We start from the raw sequence: 27,354 nt of genomic DNA on the forward strand, positions 1-27,354 counted from the left end.
TTTRTTTAGTCAAGGACCAACAAAGCTATTTAAAAGGAGGACACAACAGGAAGCTGGAAATTTAAATGCGTGGCAGTACTAACACAACTATTCTTTTGACTCTGCAAAAAAAAAAGTTATAATTTTTATCCTGTTAAACTCAACATAGTTTGTAGTAGGGCCTATAACCCTCAGCATTAATAGTTCATTCTGCATACACTGATGATAAAATGTACACAGATAAAAAGTACAAGTTAAACCTTTCCAAGTACCTTAGAATAGAAAGGCAGAAACATAAAAGATGAAAGTGAAAATAATGAAAAGCCAGAAAGGAGAAGACAAAGCTGACCAAACATTAACAAGGATGTAAAAATACTTATCAGCATATGGTTGGCTTTACTGCTTTTTTTTTTTTTTTGTAATAAGACAGCAACATATAAAAGAAGAATTAACTAGCTGCTGGTCTATGCATGGCAGCTTCTTGTGGCAGGATTATAGAAAGATTTAAAGAGAAAGTATGAGGGTTGATCTTTGACCTTATACATTGAAGGTAGCACGCATAAAAATACTTTTGAAAGATGCCTGCTCAGTTTGAGTTCAGCCATTTGTTCAGAGATTTGTCAAGTTTTATACGTTGTTTTTCTAAATATTCACTGATGAGGACTCACCAAACAGAAATACCTTTCTGTCTGAAAATAACATACACTAATGGCTCTCCATGTTTTAAGAATGTTCTTGTATCAGCTTAAGGTTATAATAGTACCTATCACATAATTTTATGCTTCTTTACTCTTATCTGGAAGAATATGTAACTATGTAGTGCTGCATATCCTGAAAAAAGGAAACTATTCCTATGTTCAAAATAGGAATACTCATGAATTATGAATGTCTAGCAAGAAATGGAGGGTATTATCATGTTTATTATTGCATTCTTACATAATAGCAAGATATTTATAACACGATATATAATAAATCAAAGATGAAAAAATCTTATGAAATTAATTATCAAAACGTTGAGATGAAATTTTTTAGTTGTTATACTGTCTGTATATCTGATGACATTTTGTAAAATCTACYTCAGACTAGCCTTTTCAACTGGAAATACTGAGACATGAAAATGCAGCCTATAAACTAGAAAGCACAAGAAACTTCCAGAGGAACTGTATATTAATTTTTTATGGTCTAAGGGACCCTTTGGTTTTTAAGGAACATACATAATACTTGAATTTTATTTTCACAACTGTAATTCTAAAAATTTGTATACAGCATTTTCAACCTAAAAAAATTTGCACTAATAAAAAATGGTTTTATTCATATCAAAACTGAGTGAAATGTAAACAATTTAAAAAGACTACTGTTATAAGGCTCAGTTATCTAACTAAAGGGGTTACGCAATATCTTTGCATTTCCATTTTATTCTAGATTTTATTTTTTGAAACTAGTATTCATGACTTGCCAGGTGAAGCGTGATTAGATTATAGATTATTGGGGAATTTTTGTGCACTGTTTTTTTATTTTGTGCACAGTTTTTTTACACAATGTCCCTTTAATTTAGGATTGTTGTCAATACATACCCTCTAACTTTTCAAATTATTTAAATATTTGTAATCTCTCATGTTAAAATGACTTTCTAGATTAGCATATTAGAATAAATTACACAAGGCAGAAACTGTAATTCCCCTTTTAATAGCATTGAAGTCTTATACTTTTACCCAGAAAAACAAAAAAGAACTGTTTGAAGAGTAGGTAAGTAGCATCGTTGTGCCACAAATACACTGCACAAAACGAGTCTTGAGTAGGATGTAATAGCTAAATGACTTTTTAAATCAATGACTTAAATGTCACCAAGAGTACTTCAAATTGACTTTTTTCCTTGTCTTTTAAAGAACAGAACTGGTCTTACAGTTCAACACTATGTACATTTCCACTACTCTTTACTGAAAAGTTGCATTTTCTGGTTGTTAATCTTATTGTAAACTCACATATGACTATTTCACAATGATTATGTTTCAGGCATCTAAAAAGTTATTTTTCTTCCTTGAAACAAGATGTTACACAGGTAGTTTTTCCATTATGATGCATATTTTCTTTAAAGGAAAATCACAGGTAATAATAAAACATAATGGGATGATTAAATAAGGGTGTAAAATGTGAAAGCACTGAGTTAAAAACCATATTTAGCAACACATTTAATTCATTAACTCAGACAAATATTACTTGATAGGATTAGGATTACATGAAGAATTTATGAAATGTTAAGAAAAGCATTTCTCAATTATAATACAACTGGCTCACAGAAAGAGCAATCTTTAACATTAATACAAAGGAAAATGTTATTCGTTTATTTAAGATTGATTTTTATCTTTTGTTGAGTAATTCGTATATCTTCCCCAGTAAGAAGTCTAACAACATACAGCAGTTGGGACCCAATCTTATTAGCAACGTTGTGCTTAGAACCTACTACTGTGGGCAGACCCACTAGGAAACTAACAGAATTTTGCCCCTAACTACTGTGAGTAGTCTGCTATTAATTTAACAGAATTTTGTACCTAGCAAAATGTCCACTCCAGTAAACACCTGAAGGACTAGGCTTTCTGTTTTAAGTGCCTGAAAGATTAGAATGCTTTGGTAAAACACGGCATCTCATGCCTCAGACAGGAAACACTTAAGAGACCAATCATGAGTTTTCCCAGGAGTTATTTTCTACTCAATGAAATTGCCTGAAATCTATCTAAGAAGCTGTAAAACATGATTATCTGACTGCAGGATTTGGATATAAATCTGTATTACTGTCACGAAATTCAAATACAAACATAAAATCAATATTCGAAAAACAAGCGTAAGTATCATACCTGGCTCTTATTGGGAAGTTCTGAGCTATGTCTTTCATTACCTTTAAGGCATCATAAACAGGGGTAGACATAATTCGAGCAGCTGCTTGAAAACTAAGATCTGTAAAAAAGAAAAAAAAAAAATCACTGGAAAGACCACTCTCAATCAATATTGTCTACAATCAGAAAAACTGTTCCATATACTCACCCCCATTATTAGATACCTTTTGTTTCAATTACACATTAAAGTATTTATAAAGTAACATTATTAAGGTTGAAAAGACAGGCACTTAAAAGTTGGAAATGCCAAATTTTGGGCTTCTCACACAAGTTCTGCTTGGCCATCTTGAGTATACATGTTGTACATGTAATTTCTAAGTTAAAAAAAAAAAACACTGAAAAAAATACAATGCATCGCATTGTCATGTACCAGTACCTCAAGAATATCAGGCTCAAGCCTAAATACAGACCAATCCACAACAGCCTGTAACTACAACAAAGAACAAGATCTTTTCAATGCCAGGACTTCACAGGATTTTCAGCAAACAGATACGTTAAATCTAAGAAGGTTGTATTGAGCTTGTGAGATGCACTATTTTCAAAAGCTTGCAACATTTTCAGAAGAACTGAAAATGGCGCACTTATGAAAAAAAGTCAAATTTCAGTTCTCATAAGTGTCTAGTATGTCTCAAAGAAAAGGTTATCAGAATTTTTTTTTAAGGGATGTCATTTTTTTCTCTACCCTTTTTCTCAGAATGAAGTAAATTTGCACACATCAGCATGGCTTATAATTCATTTGTTTACCCACTGAAAAAAAAAATTGGAATCTAATTAGCCTACATTAGGTGCTTATCTTAGGTGTAATACAACTTGGCACATAAGAGTGGGGAAAAACAAATTTTGGCACTTATTCTGTAAGGAAATAATACAGTAGGTGCCTCTATCTACTTTGGATATAGTCTGCCTAACTACCTCAGGGCAATGATATCTTTTGCTAATAAGTGGCTAGTTAAGACATTTAACGAGAAACTGAAGGCCTCAAGTTATTCAATTTGAAATAAGTTGACGCATGCTGCCTAATAGAACTTTGCACCAGCCTTTGGAAGAAGTCAGGAATTAAAAAAATAGCCAGAAGAAAAGGTGACAGCATGCATACCATTTTTAGCCTGACAAGACAGACCTTGGCTGGAAAAGACTTTGGTCTGAGAGACAGACCGTTAACTGGAAATTTCTTAATACTTTTAACAACAGCTCACATAAAAAGATCACTGTTTTCAAAAAGAACATCTCAGATCTCTTTTGGCAGCCCAATAAATTGTGATCAGCTGAAGGAATACCTGATTGCTGCTACTACTACAGATCCTGATGCCTTATCTGCTGTGCACTTAGGTGTATGCTTAAAAGACGGCTGCATAATCCTTCATAAACTGTTAATCTCTTCCATGTTATGGTGAATAGCTTAGAGTACAAATATTCAAATTCCACTAAAGAAAACTGACATGTCTTTTTACCTGCTTGGTTCTCTCTGGTGAGAGATACACTGTTTACCGTAACAGTTGCAGCTGCTCTGTAAGTGGGAGTTGTAAATGCAACGCCCATCTCAAGCAGAGCAGTATGCAATAAACCCGTGGACCTTTTATCCTGGACAGTTTTAAATTTGACTATCCAGCATGTCTGATATTCTCTGTAATCATTCTTACTGACTCATCATCGTTTAGGATACAGGAAGAAGGAGGTGATGCAAGCTTATCAGAAAGGATGATGATAGGTACACTGGTCTGGGGCTGTCACTTGCAGACTTCCCGGTTGTGGTACGCTACACAGCTGAGAAAGAAGAATAGGCAGACCTCAGGGAAAAGATGATCCTGTGCTTAAAGCAGATCGCAAAGTATGCTTTGAAGCACTAGAGATCAAGAGGACCAAGTGGCAGTTCACACAGACAGAAGAATAAATTATTAAGGGGAATACCACATTGTATCATTTTTCATTATGAATAGCAAATCTAATTACTTATCTAAAACATAAGATTCCTAAAAGAGAAGTCCTGAAAAACAAATTTCTTTTTTACACGAAAAGTTTTGTTGGTGTTTAGGATCATTTATAAATAAAAGTATGTCCTACAGCTGAAGGAGTAGTTTTGGTTAAACTTAGTTAAATTTTTACTCGGAGGCTAATAAAAGGAAATCGGACTGTAGCTGTCATTAACTCAGCCAGTAGGATTAGGCACTGAGAATGAGCTAGAGAAAACACCCAGTCATGTCAAGAGTAAGAATATCAAAACAACTGCACCATAAACAGGGCGCTGAAGGCCCCCTATCTGGAAAGACAGTGAATCTATTTATTACAGGAAAGTCAGCACCAGTTTCCTTGGCACTGAACAAACAGCATCCCTGTGCTTAAATGCTTTCAACCTCCTGTCAAAAACCATCTTAAACTAAATTTAGCACCTGAGATAATACTTCAGGCAAAAAACTGGGCAACTTAGCTTCTGTCTTTAAATTCAGTAAAGCTAGTTATGATATTCTACCTTATAAAATGACTTCAATATTCCTTTAATTTCTAGCATTTAATAATAGGACAAGATACCAATATGTTTCTAAATACTTAATACAATACTATCTTTTTATGAAATTATATGTTCTTTTAAAAAAGTAGCCTTTATTATAATATTTATACACCAACATAACAAAGAAGAGTTAAACAGAGGGTGGTACTAACTCAGAAAAAAAGAAATACATACCCTGTAGCTCCCAGACCTTCAGAGGTTCCATGTTGTTTGTAGTTTCAATGAGATGTTTTTTAAACTCTTTCAGATTATTTTTCAGGTTAGGATGCATCTGTCTACATCAAAACATGCAAAAACCAAAGACAAAATCAATGACATCCATCAGTGTCTGCTTATATCTGCAGTATTGATTACAGCTAATATTGTATCTTTATGGTAACAAAGAAGAAGTAAAATTTCAATTCATTTCTTGAAACAAAGATGAGGATTTGGGGTGCATGGAGAGAGCATAATAGGATACCAAGAAGGACTAAGCACTTGTTAATCTCATGGAGGAGTTCAACTGTTTTGTAGTGGTCTGTCTCAGACCCTGTTACGTTAATTTTGATGGAATAAATGAATTCAAAATCTCAATAGCATTAACACATGGTAGCTGTATAGTTAGTTAAACATAGCATAATATACAGTTAATTATATATTAACTGTCACTATACAGTTATACAGAGCTTGTTGCATTGTGGTTGTATTACCCACTACAAGCCAAGGTTTGTAGGGAGAGAGAACATCTTTTATTAATTAACATTGCTGACAAAAATCAAGCTACTGATCACACAAATCACTAGTTAGATGTAAAGAGCGCAATGCCCAGAAGCTTGGCTATTTTTTTCCAAAACATAATTTGGGTTTTGAGTGCAAAGACTTCACCCTGTGACAAGACACTCTCCAATGGCAAACATTCTCCATTAGATTTCTAAAGACTCTTCCACTAAAGGTATAGAATAAGAAGCAAAAATAGTTTAAAATAGTTAAAAAACCCAGACATCTAAAGCACTAAGACTTTCATTTCTGTGATATTTTATATTGCATTATAGATATTAGTAAGATTCGTGAGGCATCCCTCCCCKGTTTCATTTGATAGCTGTTGGATGACATTAACTGTTGTCCTTTACAGAAAAAGAAWATAAATCACTGATGGAGACTAGAGCTATTCATTCTGTGATTAAAATGCAATCCGGGTTCCTCAAAGACCGCGTGCTCACCTGAAAAGAGGAGCAAAGACAGAAAATTCCATTTTTGCTCCTTACCTGTAACACTAGCCTAGAAATGACAATCATAGTTCATATTCTTATAAATGCCTCTGTGAAGTAGCAAATTTTTAACTAGTTTTGAGCTCTTCAATTATTGCTTTAACTTCCTTCTGTGCAAATTTATCCTGATGTTAATTTTTTTCTGTTCAGTCCATCTATTCTTCTGTGAATGAAGGACAAGTGACTAATAAGGCCTACTTGCAAGCCCTTATCAAAATCTAGTATTGATCCCTGGGGCCTCATTTCTCTCGTTCACTTATGCTAAAGGTCAACGTGGGCACAAAATCAAGCACATATAAAGAAAAGGAGAAGAAAAAAAATAGCAGAGTCTAGAAATGGTCAAAAAGTCCAAGTAAATATTTGACAGCTTTACAAAGTAGCCACCATGTGACACCAAGAACCTAAGTATAGCTAAGCCTAGCGTGATCCAAGAAGAAAGTTCAGATTGCCAGTATGACATAAGCATTTGATATTACCTGCTGCTGAAGGTCGCTACAGATAGGAGAAACAATAAGGAAGACTGCAGACTTGGGTGCACTTCTACCTCAACATGTCTACCTTAAAAAAGGCAGAAAGGGAATAGGCTCTCAGAACTCCAAGAATTTAGACAGCACTATCAGCTCTGAACTCTGAGAAGACTTACAGCTTGGTGAGAATAACTACAAACAAGTTTACTCTCTGCTTTAAAGGAGGAGGAGAGAGAGAAAGACAGAAAGACAGAGAGAGAGAATGACACCAGAGAAGACCCACACTCTCAAGTTTCTTGCTGAAGAAAAAGCCAAAATTTGTGATTCACTGCATGGATCTGCTACAGTCTGAAGGAAGCACTTTTGCTGACTGCAATCATGAAAAGAATCCACCAGTAGTGGACTGGAAGCAGCCTATGCTCTCAACAGGGTTGCATCTGATTTCATCAATCGCTTGGACCAACAGATCGTAACATAGAGATATGAGTTCCTGCCAGAACAGAACACAAATTAATGAACTCCAAAATAAGAAGACATTTATAATAGGCCTATCTTTTAAGAAATATCACCCCTTAACCCTTAGAAACGAATGACTCTGCCTCTTAAAAACACCCTTTGTAGCTACAACATGTGGTTTTGGATTTGTTAGGCTGTTACTTGCATTTTGAAAACCAACATTTTGATTGTAATTAGCTGAAAACAGAAGAAGTAACAGCTGTTTACTGTAGAACATCATATTTTCATTTTCATATCTAAATTTTTGTGGCTCTTGATGAGAGGGAATTTTTATCTTTAAAAACAGTTTATTGTATACATTCCAAGAGAATTAGAATGCTAAAAGCAATAAACAGAAATGAACAGTATAAACAACATAAGTTTCCATCTTTACACTCACAAGACATACAGACAAAAAAAAAATCAGAATTTTGACCAATGGCAAACAAAGTCATTGCCAACATAAATATCACTTTTTATATAAAAGGATTTTTATTTTTTGTTTCAGGTTCAAAAACTTTAACTTATGTCAACTCACTTTAATCTGCCAAAGACAAATCCTTGGACATCACTTTCCTCCTCCTCCTCCTCCTCTTCTGTTGTGTCATTTGTTCCTGAACATGCAGCATACACAAACAATATAAAACAAGCAAATTACTGATGTATTATGTTCTTACGAATTATAAAACTGTTAACACAAATGTACAATCCAAAAGTGGTCATTCCTGGATGTAATTTCAATTAGATTTAGATGTGTACATTCATATTTTGGCAAAAGAATGAATCACTTTACAGAAATTATGAACATTCAAATTAATTTTGCATGTAGTTCATCCAATGTTTACATTTTCAATATAAATGAAAATTATACATTAAATAGTTCACTTCTCAAAAGAGTCATTTCTCAGTTTGATCAAGTGGTAACGTATAGCACTCATCAGCCAAGTAATACCAGATTTATGCTTGGAAAACATGCTGACTTTAAACCTCTTGAATCCCCAGCCAGCATCTGATGCAAATCAGAGATCTGTTTCTCTTCCTTAAAAAAAACCAAAATTAAATTTGTAGTGGTTCAGCAGCTACTGAACATTAGCCTCACCAAAACTAACATGAGGGTTAACTGTAACCTTCTTTAAGCCTTGTAAATCTCCACACAAAGTAATTACTCTCTGTCAGAATGCTACAGCTACTACTTTCTGTAGTGTATGTCTCACTTCAGTACATAATAACAGATAGTGCTACCAAATCCTATGCTCCAGTAAATCTTTTCTACAGAAGAATGTGAAAGTACTCCCATGTAAATTAAAAAATAATAATAATGTGCAGATACTGTGCTAACTAACATATTAGAGATGCCAACTGACATAAAGTAATTGAAGAACAAAGGTCAAACAAGCACAATCCTATACTTATTGATGGATTACATTTTGAAGTACAGCTACAGATAACAATGATTAAGCAATGAACTATATCTTAAGCACAGCTGTTCACAAATGCCCCCATGTATGTCTTAGTTCTTAATGTTTTTAACAAAGCCTATAAAAAGAAATTAAGTATAACCTGCAAAATATTACTGGCTTTATAAGTGAAGATGATAACATGTTTTTAATATTATCTCCAATAAGATATCATAAATAAACAAAAACATACCTTTAATCTGTGTGTCATCTACTGCTTTATATTCTGTGCTCTTTATTGCAAGTTCTACACCATATCCAGATAAATACATTTTTCTGGAACTTGGTTTCTGTTTGATGACATTTTAACAGAACAAAAAATGTAACTTAAACTGTATTTATAGAAGATTAACAACATCTACTATAGTAAGCTTAAAATGTTATGACAGCTGTAACTTAAATTGATCTTTCAATTTATGATTCAAGGTACAAAACACCACATCAAATGAAATACATGGGAAGAGTCATGTAAGTCAAACTGACAGTCCATTATACCATTGAGAATGTGTGTGACAAAAAGTAAAGTCATCCTTTACTTCCTAAAGACCATAGAAAGGCTGTCAAAATAGTAGCCCCTTCACATAATATTAAAAGAGGGACTAGAACAGGTAGAACTGGCAGTACCCTATGCAATTAATGATGCCTTACAATTCTTGCTTTAAAATCTTTTCATTTCTTTGTAACTTTGCCGGACTTCAGCATTTCAGGAGGAAATTCTCTATTTTTTGCATCAGGCCGATATTTTTGAAAAGCTTTAAGGAAACAGTTAAGTGGTTTCTGTGAGGAAGATTAAGAAAATGTATTAAAATGTCACTGCTAAAAACATCTTATAAGTCCTTTATTAAGAAGAAAAAGTGTTTCCAATTTTGGAGTGGAAGTCCAACATTCAGCAGGGTAACAACTGCTCGATGCATACTTCTTTCTGAAAACACACCCAAATTTCTCCAAAATGTACAAGAATCTCCTTTCCAAAATGCAATTTGCACATGCACAGCAGCAATTTCTTGAAAGTCTTTCAGCTTTAGCTTACAATTTCTCAGACTCTTTCTGTATTGAGAACTGTCAAGCCCAAGACTGAAAACCCAGCAGGGTTGGGGGTTTTCTCTATTGGTCCTCTAAGCAAATCTCAGTGCAGAGTGAAAAGTGCATCCTCTAAGCAGTCTCAGTAGTACTGGCAAAGACAAAATGAGAGTGGAAAGACTATTCCTCTTCTGCTCTCAATGCTCCCTCTTCTGGCATTTAATGAAAAAAAGAAGAAAAAAAGCAGTTGCAGTGGGAACCACAGGAACAAAATGGAGGTTGTGAGGAAGGAGAAAAAAGGGAAGAGCAGTCTGAAGAGAGAGAAAATGCAGGGAGGACAACAACAAACATTTTGGGAGACCATGGCGAATAAGCAGATAATAACACGGAGACTATTAAAAAGGAAAAAAAAAAGAAGAACAGAAAGATGGGTATAAATTACGCCCCTATACAATTTAGAATTTAAGACTAGCTTTCTCAAATTCTCTATTTCTTTAGTGTGAGCAAACAACTAAAAGTCACCAGCAAACTATGGGTCTCATCTCCCTGAAATGCCTGATCTACATAATGCACAGCAACTGCTCACTGCATCAGAATATTCTTATCTTGGCTGCAGCATTTAAAAGCTGTACTTTGAATATAAATTACAAAAACCTACTGATAACCAAACCTGGGGGATAACATGGTTCCATGTACTGGTATTTGTTTTGCTATGTCTTGTTTTGCTTCAGGGAAAAGAATAAGTTAGGAAAAGCATTCAGAAACATTATGATCCTGTGAAAATGCACATGCTGAAAAACTGGCCAACCCCGTAGAGTCTGATAGACCATGCAGCCATACTCTAATGTGACATACAAGACTATACGGAGATTATATAAAATTACAAGTGTAATTAATTATTGATTTTTTCAGCTTGATTTTCTAATTCTAGCTCTCATTTTTTTCTGACTCTTATTACTAATATGTTTAGCCTGCTGTACCAAGATTCACCCAAGATCATTGTATAATGAACAAAAAACAGACGTATGACCAAAGGTAGGTGTTCCAAGATCAACTAGTCATGCAAACAGTGTTTGTGTGCAGGATTAGAAGGAGTTGGTGTAGCTCAGAATAATGAAAATTAATTTAGAAAAAGGAATAAGGAAGAAAGGATGAAACACAGGAACAGGAAACTTGGTTGTTCAGATGAACAAAAAGTAGCATTTAAAAGAAAAAGAACAAATTGATGTGCCAAAGATCAACATTTAATGAACTCTTCTTTTAGAAAACTCCAAATGTTAAGCAGCAGCTTATGCAATGGGTTGCAAATTTGTGGTTACATTCTTAACTGAGACATTTTCTTGAGCCTTTACCAATTTCTCTGAACTAAAAGTAGCACTGTCGCATACATATACATAAAAAAATCAGTAATTACAAGCATTTTTTTGTTAACACTTATCTCTAATGCCATTGCTTTTTCATTTTACTAAATTAAAGCTATCTTAAAATTTGGTAGAAAACAAATGACACTATCTTTTTTTTCTCAGCTTCAAAGTTTGTATTAGGTGATTTATTTCATCTGAAAGTTTTAAAATTAGAATATGTACTACACATGATTTAGGCAAATACAAAAATAAATGGAGACGATGTGTTTTGTCAAAAAGCAAGAAAAATAAAGATACAATACTAGCAGGTGGGTTATTGATTCAATGTCAATGTCAATTTGAATTGCATACCTGAACATAATGCCGGAGAACATAAACAATTTCCTCCTTTTGCGCTTTTTCAGATAAAATCTTGTGGAATTTAATGAAGTCTTTTGTACCCATTTCTGCATAAAGGACAACCACTGGACCATTCTCTTTGAGAGCTGGGAATTTATGGTCTCCCTTAAAAAGATATGGCCTGGGTCTGGTTTTAAAAACAAATAATTGTGATATTTATATATATTCAGAAATGAAATAAAAACAGTGACTTTTTTTCTACTTCATAATTGAAAAGTTATTAAAGATTTAGATGTTAAAAGTATACAAGCAGTGTTATAATCATCACAAATTGTCATGATTGCTCACAAAAGATCTTGCAACATCAATTGCCAAATGAAAGTCTAAGAAACTAAAAAATCAGCATAAACTATACATAATTTTAATATATTTCATCAAATCACAACACAAACAGCAAAATAAAAAGCACAGAGCTTTGAGATTTTGTGCAACAGTCTGTTACAGCTAGAACCTTTGAATTCAATATGATGCATTATGACTAGAGTACAGAGAATCAGTGAGTAACAGAGTAGCAGAGGTGTATTCACTGAAGTTTGAGAAAGCTGCCAACGCACATGAAAGCTAATGGGATTTTGCTTCTCCGACACCGTCAAGCTCTGTTAATTTAGCTAATTTAGCTAATTTTGTTTGCCTATTTACCCTCTTCGTTCAAAGCCATGACTGTAGAGAAGTTATGCTTTCTATGTCTGCAATAAATGCTTAGACAATGGCAAACATGTTTTGAATAAAACCCTGGGAAAGAGGAAAAAGCAGCAGGCGATATGGATAAAGTGCTAATTATCAGTAAGTACATTTCTTTTTCAAAATGGCCTTTGCATAGTCATACTTGAAAGACCAGTAACCTCCCTTCAAACCTCTCCAGGACAAGTTGAGAAATTCTAATCCAACGCACACTGCAGAAATGTGTATACTGTAGCTAGATGCTTGTTTAAAAATCATATGGGAAAGGTGTGAGCAGCACTCCACAATCCACAGTTTCTGTGATGCAAGTCTTAAGAATATCTTCAATATAGAATCACAGAATAATTTAAATTGGAAGAGAACTTTGGAGGTCATCCGCTCCAATCCCTCACTCAAAGCAGGGCCAATTTAGATCAGGTTGCTCAGGGCCTTAACATCAACATCCTATATAAGCTTGATAGGTATGCAGAGACCATATCTGTAAGACAGACAGGACATGAGGAGGGGCCTGGTTTGAAAATTATCTTTGGTGCACGCAGCCATGTGCCGTAGAAATACCAGGCAAGCTTTCTCACTGTCATCACAGGACAGGGCAGACAAAGTAGGTGTCATCAAGGAGGCTGAAAAAATTCTTGAATGAGTAGCTCTGGGCAAGACCAGATACAGATTTGCCCTGATAAAAGCATACATCTGGAATGTGACTTCTGCAACTTCATTCTCATATCCAGAGAGACAAAAACTCCCTCAGTCATCCACAGAGCTAAAAACCTAAATCAAAGGATCTTCCTTTTTCCTAGATAGTCATCTAGGCATAGGAGAAGAATGACTTCTGTTCTCAAACGGTCGAATCGATTGCTGTTACGACCTTCTTGAATACTGACAGTCTCAAAGAAAGTATTTCATACCAATAATGACCAAACTTCACTAAAAACTTAAGATGGTTTCAGTGATAAGGGCAGACTGCAATGTGAAAGTACACATCCTGAAAGCTAAGAGATGCATTTCAATCTCCTCTGTGCTGCAGTGAAATAACAGTGCATTAGGCTACCATAACAACCTTGAATTTGAGAATTAGTGTCAGCCCTTATAAATCCAAGATGAGCCTCCCTTTTCTGTTTCTCTTTGACACCAAATAGTAGTGAGGAGGAACTGGTTCTCTTGCCCTTAGAGCTAAAAAACAATTAATTTCTTGTCTTCAGGCTGCCTGAAAGGGAAGGAACAGCAGTTGGGCAGGCAAAAAAAGATAAAACAATAATACATGGATGTGTAGTCCAGCACCCATTAATCAGTACAGGCAAATATACGCTTGGCTAGATAATTGCCAAAAGGGGATGAGGAAGGAAAGTTAGGGACAGAAGCGAGCAGATATCATGTCTATTGACAAACCTTTAAAGGCACTAATTGTTTTGCACAAAATTTGACCTCCATCATATCAGATGCTGCCTGCTCTGGGCAGTAAAAGCCCCACAAATCTTAGTGTCGTTTTCAAAGTATGCAATCTCAACCATTTTACCACTCAAGCTCTTCCTTTGAAATGTCCAGAGCACTTTAGCAGCCCATTGCATCTCCATACAAGGTACTTACAATTAGAGCCATGAAATCCATTGCAACATGACCGAAAGCGTAACAGACCAAATCATGGTAACTGCTGCATAAAGGACTGGATGAAGCAAAACCTTGAGACACGTAGACCTTATCCATTTGGGCTCTACGTATTTCTCTTAAGAGAAACACAGAGTCGAAGTAGCACTGTTTGTGAGTGCCTCACAAAGAACTGATCCCTAGGCTTCAGAGCAGAGTCAAGCTTTGAGAAGACTTTTTCCCTTTAATTGGATGGAACAATCATGCCTGGGCGTTAATGAAGAACTCAAGTGCCCAAGATCTCCTAGATCTGAGGCTGAGCTTCTTCTCTGTCTTCCAGTCAGATTTGAAACCAAGATCCCTAAAAACAGAACATTTCTTAGTGTCCCCATCCAATAAGCAGAACTTAAGGACTCAAAGCCTATTGGTATGGCTGGAGGAATCATGACAGACAAAAGGCAAAAAAAAAAAAGAAAATGAAACAAAAAGGAAAATAGTTTGAAATAAAAAGGAAGCAGGACACATCAAAAGAAACCCCAAAAAACAGTAGGATCACCTTTCATAAAAGCTACAGAGAAAAAGAACATTCTAATGCATACGACCGGTTGAGAGAAATCAACAGCAAGATGGCACCCTCTGTCCCATATACAACATGTTCACCAAGGTAGAGCAGGAGAACAGCCCTACCTGTATCACTTAGGCTGAAAGTCTCCAGTACAAATGATTGAGCATATGCTACCCAGAGTATAAACGTAAATAAGAATAATTACTGGAAGGCATTTTTTTTTCCTCACATCTAGCTTCAAGAGTTGTAAATATTTGAGTGTTTCAACTATACAGGCTAGGGAGAAGGAAAGGAAAGTTAGCAAGATTTTGTCCCTGCAGCTCTCAGGGTTGTAATGAGACTGGAACACAAAACCATTCAAAGCACAAAGCCAATTTAATAAAAAAAGCTTTGCTTTCAGTGTGGGTTTTTAAAGTTAATCTAATGATTCCTAGTAGTCTAACATTCTCATTTGTGAACATTTCAGAATACTATTGTTTACTATCCTGACTTTCTAGAACCATGTAAATTTGCAGATAATATCTCCAGAAATGAGAATGTGCTGAATTCACTTTAAAGGGGCTGTTAACTGCTTCAGAAGAGCAGTATATTCAGAGGTTATGGTAAAATGCTAAGGTCTCAAGATGGCCAGAAGAATTCAACATTGCTCTAAAAGCCAAAACAAGGTATAAATCCTAAGAAAGTAAGAAACACTTGATAGGCTGGACATAACAGTTAAAAATGGGATATTGTAGACCAGACATTGAAGTGTTTTTGCAAAACCTTGGATACTGAATAAGACAATGACTTAGTAGGTTTTAATTTTGTCAGTAGGTTTAGAAAATATAAAGAACACATGTAGGACATAAAATTTTTTCTGGAAGCAACCAAGTCACCAAAGAGACAAATGTATAATTCTTTTTTTTTCCCGGTTTATATTTTATAGAAAGCAGAATCCAGGAAATATGTCCTCTTCAAGCATCTTTCTGCTCTAAACACCTCCATGAAGTAGTTGAGGGTATATACACTAGTGTATATTATGATGACATCAACCATTGCAGGAAAAAGAACAAAATAATGCTACATATAGGTCTTTAAAAAATTTATATGAACTCTCTTTTTATACAGGTTAAATATTTTCCTTTCATCATTTTTAGATAAGCACTCTCTATTTTGCTAGATTTTACATATTCTGTTTTATGGCCCAAATTCATTCTGGACTGATGCTAGTTTCCACAGGACAAAACTTGCAGTCTTGACAGATGCAGAGTCTAGCACAGGCTGAGGAAAGGTTATGCCAGCTGAGGTAGACTCCTCTTCCATTCCTGTGTCAAGCCCTTACAATCCAGAAAGGCTCAAATACAGTGGCATTGACTATGTAGAAAGTACTGTCATAAGAAGTACTGTCTCAGACGCATGTGGTAGTAAGCTTGCACAGAAAGTGCACTGTCCCATACAAAAAAAAAAAGGGACTAAAATGCAAAATTATGCATGTGGTTAGGGGAGAAAAGCAGTATGATTTTATTTTAAAATGCTATTTTGATTCATAATTGATGAATTCTCGTAGCAGCATTTAAACTATATCAAAACCAAAAGTAACTCTTTTGAAATAAAATATATCTTAAAAGTGGAGAACCTTAAATATGAAATGAAAAGGGCTTGGTAAGATCAAGTATGTAGAAAGTACAAATTCAAAATACTATCTATTTTTTCCTCTTAAAATAGTTCATTACACTTACCGCTTAGTAGCCTTCTTCAGAAGCTTTTTTATTTCATTAGTCTTACAGGTGTGCTTCTCATGGATAACCACAAATGCACTGCAGCCTTCTGGTGGAGGTTCATCAGCTGCAATCTAGTATTTCAACAATTACACTCAACCAGACTGCTCTGATTGCAGTTCAACTTAAACACACATTCCTTTGATTAAAATAACTCAACAGCTGCCACTGAGTTGTGTTTCTAATTAAGTCCATTCAAAATTGGGTATATGTGAAAAAAGTAATGGAAAATATTAAGATTGTGACCTTACAAGCTTTAGTGAGCTGTAGCCTATCAAATGCAGTCATATTCCAGAAAATGCAAGTCCATTAACATTTTGCAGACAAGGCTGAGAAATCTTGTCCAAAAGCTGAAATCAGAGAATGCACTCCAAGAGATTTTTTATTTTAGTTGCTATCAGCAATAACGTTAAAGGACAAAGACATGACTAACCAATAAATCCTAAATAATTCACATTGTTTTTTGATTCTCTCTCTCTGTCTCCCTCCCCATTGTTTTTGTTGGTTTTTTTTTTTTTTTTTAGAACCCTTTTCAGCCATTCCCAGGTAAAGTTTTGACTATGATGCTTCATCTCTTTTTCTTAAGCATAGCAATGACTCTTTGCTCACAAGCAGAGGAAGGATAATAATGAAAAGACTTGATTCTGAGATGACCATATTCCACCAGAGAACACCTGCAAAAAACCTAACTCTCTCAAAGCTTAGGACCTCATTCAAAAACAGATTTCTCTCTTCATCTTGAAGGATGCATTGCTGACAGGAAGTGCGGCTTTAGGCTAGAAGCACAGTGCATTTATATCCTCCCACTTTTTCATCAGTAGCAAAGCAAATATTTGACTATTCTATCTTCCAGCTTCTGAAATATTAGAATAATGTGAACGATGAGAACTCCACTAAGTAACAAATTAACTGTTTTGAAGCTACAGGAAATTTCCAACTTTGGGAATGTCTGAATTCCCATAAGGATATTTAAAGCAATGCAAAAAAATAAACCTGAGCTTTAAGAAAGAAGGATTGAAAAAAACCTACTCTGAAAGTAAAGCTATCTATACAATTAAATACGAATATTTGTTCTTCACACTTAAACACAGCTAATAAAACATCATGTTATACCTTTTGTAATATTGATCAGGTTTGATTCAAGTAATGCCTGCAGATATTTTACTGAACTGTAATAATGAAAATTATTTACTCTGAAACCAAAATTCAACATAAAATCACATACCAAATATATCAGATAACATACATACCTGTTGAAACATCTGAACAGTTGGAGAGTATGCCCTTACAGAAAGTGCAAACTTCAATAGGTTGATCTGCAAATTGGATACAAATTGTCCTGCTTTCTTCAAGATTAAATTGTAGTAAGAATGCTCTGAATCTGTTAAAAAAAAAAAAAAAGACAAACTTCTTTTAAAGTATCTTTCTAGTAGCACAGTATCCAAACTGGTTTACTGAAGTACCTTTTCTCCTTCTGTTTGCCCTACCACTGGCAAGTCCTTTGACAAAGAATTTACATAATTAAGAACCTCTTATCCTCTCACTTTCCTCTACAACCTCTTACCTTCTCTTGTTCTTAAAATTGCTAGGGTCTCCTTTCTGCCTTTTCCTCCTTCTTAAAATGCATTATTTATAAAAGCTGAGTTTGCTGTAATTCACCAGAAAAAAACTAGGATACAAAAGGGCACAATCCACATTTCCAGAAAGCTGCCTTCCCATAAATTGTATACATTCATTACTGTCTAACGTTAAATTCCCAGGACAAAAAACATTTCTTCTTTGCTTTCTACAGCTACCCATAACCCTGGCAGAATTGAAATTAAATAGATTTGACTTCACAGGTTTCAGGAAGTGAATGTCAAAAATTCTGGAAGTAGCAAATACTTCCAGACTGAAATGTCTTTCCAGTAACTTTATTTTCCTATTTTCTTCCAATTATCTCCACAAAAATAAAAATTGCATCTGAAATTTTATCTCTCTCAACTCAGCTCCAAATAACATTCTCCTGGACACAATGAAGAGTTGCTAAATATACAATTCTGAAGATACTACTTTAATAAAATATTTTCACAGGTTTCTACATTTTTTGGGTTACATATTCCAACTGTGCTTTCACTGCTGCATATAAAAGAGGTAGATTTCTTTTTGTCTGGAGGATGATTAAGGCAATGATGATTTTAATAGGTAAAGTAAAAAAATAAAGAGTATTTTTAATGTGGCTTCAAAAATAATTGCATAGTATATTGACAAGGATACATTTATCAAATCATGCATCCATTTCTACTACTACAACTTATACTAACACTGCTAGCTTCATTCAGACTCACTGTACTTCTTCAAACTTCAGTGAGATGAATTGATCCACATCAAATGCCAAATGATCCATCTCACCCAAGAACACTTTTTAAGTTTGCTACGTACAGAACTACAGTTTCAGTCTTGAAAATTATTTTAATGTAGTATTTGTTCCTTGAAACTTGATAACTGCTTACCCTCCAGGCACATTTGAACAATGCACTCAATGCCAAAGAGTAGAAGCAGTAACATTTTTTTGGGATGTTGCATGGAACTAGAGACAAACAGCTGTTTCTGATCATAAAACGCTGCATGATAGCATATTATCACTAAACTCATTAATAAAGTTGATTAAGAAATAAATAAATGACACCATTTAGCTCCAGATTTCAGACATCTAAACACGTGTACATGAGCCACGTATCTGTAAACTTCCATTCTAGCCAATAGAGATTATAGTCTAACAGCCAACAGAACCTGAGAAGCTATTATTTAGGTCATGCTAAAGAAGATGCCTAAATTTGTCAAACGAATAGCTGTCTAAACTCCTGTGGCTGAATTGACTAGACTTCCATTGACTACAATACCTGAAATAGCTAGCTAAGAAGTAGACCCATATTTAAGCATCTAAATTTAGTGTTCACAATCTAGAGCTGTAGCTCATACCACAGGTTTATTAAAAATGTTTAAATAAGATGAGATGACCAGGATGGACACGAAAGGAAAGGTATTTATCACAGCTTCTCAGAGTCCATTCCAGTGAGCACATGCAGTACAAAATTAATCTGAATATATGCAGGTGCCCTGTAGAAAAACTGGAATACTGATGCACAGGAGGCAGAGAGAGTAAACATAAGGGATGTGATTAAGTGGGAAGAGCATGGGGCGATATGGTTATTGTTTTGAGGAAAGGAGAGCATGGGGATCGTTCAAACTGAACRTATGTGTATATCTACATCTATAGATTTGTCAGGGAATTAGAGATCTGTGTGATGAGATCATTTCAAAGACTGACAGATTAGGCCAATGCTTCTACTTTTATGGGTGCAATAGGCCTCTGCTTTAGCCACAGGACATAGAAAAAAAAAAAAAATCAGGCTTTATTAGCTCTTCTGCCAAAAAATAATCTGCTCAATGGTCTAAGATACAAATATAAAAATCTTAAAGCCTACATTTTGCAGCCTAAGACTCCACTGCACTATAATAAACAAATCAGGAAACCGCAGTTCAATCAACCACTGGCCAAACAGTCAAATCCCCAAGACATCCAAGCAAGACACCAGTATAGATGAAATGCTTTATTTTATTACATGCTTATTATAGAAAAATGTAATGCTTGTGAAACTGTACTATTTCCTCTTGAATCTGTAAGGTTGATATTTGCATAATAAATATCTATCTAATTTAGATGTGAATAATTCTCATCTAACACAGTATGTGCTGAGTAGTCTTTAAAACTACAGTAAATAATTTGCATGATTGTTGTTTATATGTTATATACTGTTATAATTTTTTCAGAGAAAATAGCTTCCCTACTAATATGCCTGTGGCTTTTTTTATTTATTTTATTTTAAGAGGCAAATGTAAACTGAACCACTTAGGAAGACAGTAAATGCTCAGTTATTAGTTATCAGCAGGAAACTGGCTACTTACCTTCACTCTGTATTCCTAAATTAACCTTTAGAGATGTAAAAACAGCAGTGAGTTTAAACTGCAATCCTTAGGGTCTTGTAATTGTGCTGTTTTTTTATATTAAATTTTTACGGCCTTGGTTTCCTTATAACATACAAGCAGGCCAAAATAAGATCACCTACACCACCATATCTGCAGGAAGCCCGGGAGCAATATGCTGTATATTAATTAGAAATGCACAATGTTGTCCACACTATTTGAAGACCTCACTCTAATTTAATATAGTGTATCCCATTATTATCCTTTTTGATCTCTTTCATAGCACATGATCTCAATCATTCCCAAGTTGATTTGAGTTTGTATCAAATAAAATTTTATGACAAGCAATCAAATATTTCAGCCTACTAAATACTTCACCAAATTCCACATACATTGCTCCTATCAAAACCCTGTAAAATCTGTATCATAAACAGACCATTAATAGACCAAATTTGCTACAGCTGACTATTTGAAATGAGCACATTAACAACTGGCGTTGATTTGATTATTCTGATTTTAAAACAACACATTTTAAGAACTTACAATTAACAGATCTGAAATCACCTAGGGGATGATTTAAAGAAACAAACCACTATGTTTGATTCTTCAGTTGCCTCTTAGCTTCTCTTAATATTTTATGATGCTTCTGAAATAATCAACAGTAGGCTGGGGTAAAAATCTACCGTCTATCTTCTATAAACTGAGCTCCAAATCAAGTATTTCTTTATCTGCTAGGAAATTTTTTATACTTAAAAACAAGAGTATTTTTATTTCCTCGTTATTCATCCTATCTACTCTTCACATCGCCCAGTGCACAACTGAAGTCGAACCCTCCAACTAACTAACCACCAACTAACCCTTTTTTAAGCCAGCTGCTTTAATCTGCTTAAGCAGTTAGACTGTTGTTCAGCCTTAGTAAGTCATGTACATTCTTCTATGTCAATGTCTCTTAATGTGTAACAGGCTAAAGCAGAGACTGCTATATGACATGCAAAGAACCAGTTTCTCCTCAGGTGTATGCTACTACACACCCCTCAGTAACAGTTCCACTCCAGTATCTCAGTACTAATACTCTTTACTCTAGCTGACCATTTCATTTTAGATGCCTAATGCAGACTTCTGTACTAAAGCAACTTAACTACTGCTAGATACATTTGACACCTGTAATATTTCCATTTCACACTTAACATGTTGACTTCAATATGAAGTCAACTTCCTTAAGTTCAAATAGTCAACACTGATGTGATTTTGTTATTAAATAACCACCTACTTTTTCTCTAAAATTGAATCTTTCCTTCCCATCTCATTCATAAAGAGCATTGGCTTGTTTGTGTAATACTACCTCAACTATGAACTGAATTCTAGGAGAGCCACACTTTGTGTCAGAACTTGAAGTTCTCCTGCATTATAAATACAGGAGTTTGTTGACCTTAATGGTAAATAAATATATATACCAAATGTTTAATATGGTTAAACTAATATTTTATCACATTCACAAACATCTCTGCTACCAGCATCTTTCTAATTCTTTACTGGCAAGATAGACCATGCACATTACCCTGCTGGTAATATATAAATCCTCACATTGATTTTATCTAGGTAAATTAAGTAGAGTATGTAACTAACAGCAAATTTTAACAGATATCTGTGTCACTAAGAGTAACTGTTACTGAAGTTTCAAATTCCTTGGAAAGTTGGTCCAAGCAAGCTGAGAAGATAGTGCTGATTAAAAAGTCCTGGCAGATCATCTAATTCACCAGTCTTGTCTCAGGGCAAGATCAGCTATGTATGTCTAAACCATTCATAGAATAAAAGAGTAATTTAAATTGAAAGGGACTTCTGGAGGTCATCTGGTTTAACCTTTCACTCAGAGTGGTTTTAATTTCAACGCTAGATTAGGCTGTTCCAGGCCTCGCACAGCAGAGTTTTGGGTACCTCCAAGGATGGAGATCCCACAGCCTCCCTGGGGAACCTGCTCCAGCGTTTACTTCTCCCATGGCAAAAACATTATTCYTATTAGCTAATAAAAATTTCCTGTTGCAACTCGTGCACATTGCCTTTTGTCCTATTGCTGTGTACATTCAAGAAAAGCCTGGCTCCACCTTCTTTATTAGGCAGTTGAAGACAAAAGATCTCCCCTTATCCTTCTCCAGGTTGAAAAAAACTAATTTTCTCAGTCTTTCCTAAGTCATGTGCTCCAGGCCCCCAGCCACTGTGGTGATCCCCAGTATGTCAGTGTCTTTCTTGTAATAGGGAGCCCCAAACTGGATTTTGTACTCCAGATGCAGTCTCAAGCGCCAGCCACAGGGGATTAACCACTTCTCTTGACTTGCTGGCTACACTCTTGCCAATGCAGCCCAGTATGTGGTTGACCTTCACAGGCACAAGAGTGCACTACAACTCATTGCTGATCAGAATGCCCAAAGCTGTTTCGCCAAAACCGCTTTCTAGCAGGTCAGTATACAGCACACACTCTTGCTGAGGTTATTCCAGTCCACATGCAGGAGTCTGCAGGTACACTTTCTGAACTTCCTCATGTTTGTCAGCCCATCTCTCCAGTTTGTCAAGGTCCCTCTAATGGCAGCCCCACCTTCCAGCATCTCAACTTCTCCCCCCAGTCTTTCAGGACCTTGTGAAAGGTGCAAGCCTGCCACCATCCAGGGCATTGAGAAAACATCAAATAGCACTGGCCACAGTACTGATCCCTGACAAATGCTGCCAGTAGCCAAYTACTAGTAAGGCTCTGGGGCCTGTTTCTGCTTTACACGTTCTCATACCCATACATGGAATGGCTCTGAACAGCATTCACCAGCTGGGCCTACTATTCTCAGCAATTGTCTCTGCTTTCTTTTGTTTATACTTATGATCTCAGACCATCCCCAGCCTTCACTAGCTCACAGAAGTGTTTTTACCTAATTACTACCCCGTAACTATAATCATACAGTTCTTTGTACATCTTCTTCTATGATATCCTTTCTGAAAAATACAGGGAAAGGTGAAAAGGGCAGGGAGACAGAACTAGAACGCCATGCTTTACACAGCTCAAAAGCACATCACAGAATTATAAGCTGCAAAAGGGTACTGTTTATCACACTGTTCCCTTGTTCATCTCCCAATAATTCCTTAAGTCTATTTGCCTTTTTTATTTTTGGCCACTGACGAGCAACAGAATAATGGTTTCACTAAACTATCCACATGGACACCACAATCTCTTTCTTGACTCATATTTAGTCAAAGTCACAACCGTGTTTGTAGAAATGGGCTTTTTCATAAGGTCTCTCTCCATCCCATTCACAATATTCTGTGCATAACGGATTCACTCCTGCCATTTCCTGCATGATCTTCCTACAACTTGTCAATTTTTGTTTGACTATTAATATAACTTTCTATCAACAGCTAGCTTTCCCCCCAACCCCAACACTATTCATCACCTCTTATGAGCAGCTGAAACAGCTCAGCAATCACCTTTGGGGGACTTTTGCACTAATTCTACATATTTGTATATTGTTTCCTGTATTTTATATTAAGTTATTAACCCAGGAAAGGATACTTTGAAGTATATTATCATCAACTGCATTACATGTATGCATATCCCTATTGATTTACATAATCTTATGTAATTAATCTCACTTAAGATTTACTGGTTTGTTGTTCCCAGAACCATCCCTCAAGTGCTTTTAATGACTGGAATCACATCTTTGACAGCCCCTTCCTCTGGTTCCAAAGCTGATTTGTACATACATGCTGCATGCATGTTAGTAGCTGAACATGTTCACAGCTAAATTCCTTTAAAACTTTAGGACAAACATAATAGGACCCTGACAGTGTTAACATTCAATTTGTTTAAAACCTCTTCTAGTGGTAAGTCAGTTTGAAAACATTACTCACACTCATCCCTAAGGAACTGTGCTATTTTGAAGTGAAGAGCAAATGAAACAGCCTTACCTTGTTTTGCAGCTCTGTCTTTCACCTGGACCTATTTGGTAGGTCAATAGATGGACAAATATCGATCAACCTGTTGGAGAGCCTAGCAGGCTTGCAAATTTTTCATTATTATAACAACTTCAGTAAATTAATTGCCAAAATATTTTCTGGGGTGACCCACTGTAATTTCATGTTTAGTTTGCTAGATTTTATGCTTTGTTCTTCTTTCCAAACTTTCTTTTCAAACTTCTACCAAGTTTTAATATTCTGCTGTCTAATCATGCAAAGTTATATCCTGTTTTGATGCTGATAAACATTTACTCTAAGACACTAGCATGGCTGCTAAAAACAGCCTTTATGCCATCTAGACATATGAAACCTTCTCAGGTGCCTGAAGACTGGAAGAAAGCAAATGTCACCCCAGTCTTCAAAAAGGGCAAGAAGGAGGACCCAGGCAACTACAGACCAGTCAGCCTCACCTCCATCCCTGGAAAAATGATGGAACAGCTCATCCTGGATACCATTTCCAAGCATGTGAAGGATAAGAAGATGATGAGGAGTAGTCAGCATGGATTCACCAAGGGGAAATCATGCTTAACCAATCTGATAGCCCTCCATGATGGAATGACTGCCTGGGTAGATGASGGGAGAGCAGTGCATGTTGTCTACCTTGACTTCAGCAAGGCTTTCGACACTGCCTCCCATAACATCCTCACAGGCAAGCTCAGGAAGYRYRGGYTAGATGAGSRGACAGTGAGGTGGACTGAAAACTGGCTGAATGGCAGAGCTCAGAGGGTTGTGATCAGCAGCTCAGAGTCTAGTTGGAGGCCTGTAGCTAGTGGTGCTCCCTGGGGGTCAGTCCTGGGTCCAGTCTTGTTCAACTTCTTCATCAATGACCTGGATGAAGGCACAGAGTGCACCCTCAGCAAGTTTGCTGACGATACAAAACTGGGAGGAGTGGCCGATACACCAGAGGGCTGTGCTGCCATTCAGAGAGACCTGGACAGGCTGGAGAGGTGGGCRGAGAGGAACCTCATGAAGTTCAACAAAGGCAAGTGCAGGGTCCTGCACCTAGGGAGGAATAACCCCAGGCACCAGGACAGGCTGGGGGCTGACCTGCTGCAAAGCAGCTCTGCGGAGAAGGACCTGGGAGTGCTGGTGGACACCAAGTTAAGCATGAGGCAGCAATGTGCCCTTGTGGCCAAGAAGGCCAATGGTCTCCTGGGGTGCATCAGGAAGAGTGTTGCCAGCAGGTGGAAGGAGGTGATTCTCCCCCTCTCCTCAGCCCTGGTGAGGCCGCATCTGGAGTCCTGTGTCCAGTTCCGGGCTCCCCAGTACAAGAGAGACATGAGGCTACTGGAGAGAGTCCAGCGGAGGGCTATGAAGATGATTAGGGGACTGGAGCATCTCTCCTATGAGGAAAGGCCGAGAGAGCTGGGCCTGTCCAGCCTGGAGAAGAGAAGACTGAGAGGGCATCTTATTAATGTATACAAGTATCTGAAGGGAGGGTGTCAAGAGGATGGGGCCAGACTCTTTTCAGTGGTGTCCAGCGACAGGATAAGAGGCAACAGGCACAAACTGAAGCACAGGCAGTTCCATCTGAACTGGAGGAAGAACTTTTTCACAGTGAGGATGACAGAGCACTGGAACAGGCTGCCCAAAGAGTTTGTGGAGTCTCCTTCTCTGGAGATATTCAAAAGCTGCCTGGACGCGATCCTGTGCAACGTGCTCTAGGTGACCCTGCTTGAGCAGGGGGGTTGGACTAGATGATCTCCAGAGGTCCCTTCCAACCTCAACCATTCTGTGATTCTGTGATATGAAACCTTTTTTTGATCCCGATTTTCTTTAGCTAGCATTCTCATTTTTATACCACTCCTTTTAGTTATTTGTGGTAATTTTCTTGGATTCTCTCATCTACAAACATTCTTCTTGCAGAAAACATCAAGTCTGAATATTGCATAAACTGCTGCTGAATCACAAAAGAAGGCAGGTAGCTTTAACCTTCACATTCCTGTTCCATCCTGTAATAGCAGTTCAGCCCATCTTGACTTCCTTGCTTTTAAAACCCTCTCCAGAAAGAAACACCACAGGAAGTATGATGAAACTTTGTGAAACAAAAATATGTAGCAAGCAGTAGTGGGACAGTTAGGCTTTACCTGACTGCAACTAACTAATGCGTTAGCTTGACTTTAAAAAAGTCACATACAATACAAGATAATAGATTAAAACTAGCATGCTTTTTATTAACTTACCTCCTTGCTTATAAATTGTTAATTCGCGTACAGTTTCCAAGAACTGCCAAAACTTCTCATTACCATCTTCTGCAATAAATTCACTGTTTAAGAAATAAAAATGAATTGTCCATAGATTGACTTAGTCCAAACATGTGCCACAGTAAAATTTTCAATTTTTTAAAAGAAACAGCAATAACCAAATATTCAATTGTCTTCTAACATCTCTGCAGTATAATACACTGAATACTGGTATAAATATAATTTGGTTAAATAAAAAGAAATTTAGAACAAGATATTACCAGTCTGAATTCAGTAATCAGAGTTGTAAAGCAAGTAGACTACTCTCTGATACTCAAATAAACACATAAATTTTTCACTTTATTTCTCCACATGTATACCAATATATAGTTATGTATAAAACAAATTAAGCATACAAACTTTCTTTAATTAGCAACTAAATACACAAATAAGAACACAAACTTTGTCAGGTTATAATTTTTAATTAAATTACAGAATTCTATGAATGACAATGATGGCTTAGATATGCAGTGGAGGTCCCCAATCTCTGGAACACTTTCAAAGATGGGTTAATCATTACCAACATTAAAAGATTATGGAGGTTTTGCTTTATTTCAAATACTATTTTTCAGTTTAGTGGTAGCACTTTTCAACTTTGTTGTTATTAATGGAGTATCACTTGTGATACTCCCCATCTGCCAAAAAGATCTACTTGCTAGCATGCCTGTATTGTTCTCTAATCTTTACTTTTAAAGTTTTCCAGCCCTTTGATTACAGAAGCTTTCAGTTCTCCCATTCATTGC

General features: G+C 36.1%; 1 protein-coding gene across 6 annotated transcripts in view; it reads right to left on the bottom strand.

Moving 5' to 3' along the window:
- UGGT2 (UDP-glucose glycoprotein glucosyltransferase 2) overlaps nucleotides 1–27,354 on the bottom strand; it is a 107,094-nt gene that overhangs the window by 78,421 nt on the left and 1,319 nt on the right. For 4 of the 6 annotated variants that reach the window (XM_026064081.1, XM_026064086.1, XM_026064082.1 and 1 more), the window contains exons 2-9: nucleotides 26,552–26,634; nucleotides 17,660–17,790; nucleotides 16,371–16,483; nucleotides 11,778–11,952; nucleotides 9,236–9,332; nucleotides 8,124–8,199; nucleotides 5,551–5,651; nucleotides 2,832–2,931 (exon numbers count right to left, since the gene is read on the bottom strand). In XM_026064081.1, the coding sequence (XP_025919866.1) occupies nucleotides 2,832–2,931; nucleotides 5,551–5,651; nucleotides 8,124–8,199; nucleotides 9,236–9,332; nucleotides 11,778–11,952; nucleotides 16,371–16,483; nucleotides 17,660–17,790; nucleotides 26,552–26,634 (876 nt within the window). Of the gene's footprint in view, nucleotides 1–2,831; nucleotides 2,932–5,550; nucleotides 5,652–8,123; nucleotides 8,200–8,537; nucleotides 8,567–9,235; nucleotides 9,333–9,690; nucleotides 9,848–11,777; nucleotides 11,953–16,370; nucleotides 16,484–17,659; nucleotides 17,791–26,551; nucleotides 26,635–27,354 lie in introns of those variants that run through there. The other 2 variants (XM_026064084.1, XM_026064085.1) reach the window with 2 other exon arrangements.

This window comes from Apteryx rowi, unplaced genomic scaffold, assembly GCF_003343035.1.
Source record: "Apteryx rowi isolate R43461 unplaced genomic scaffold, aptRow1 scaffold_209, whole genome shotgun sequence".
NCBI classification, from domain to species: domain Eukaryota; kingdom Metazoa; phylum Chordata; class Aves; order Apterygiformes; family Apterygidae; genus Apteryx; species Apteryx rowi.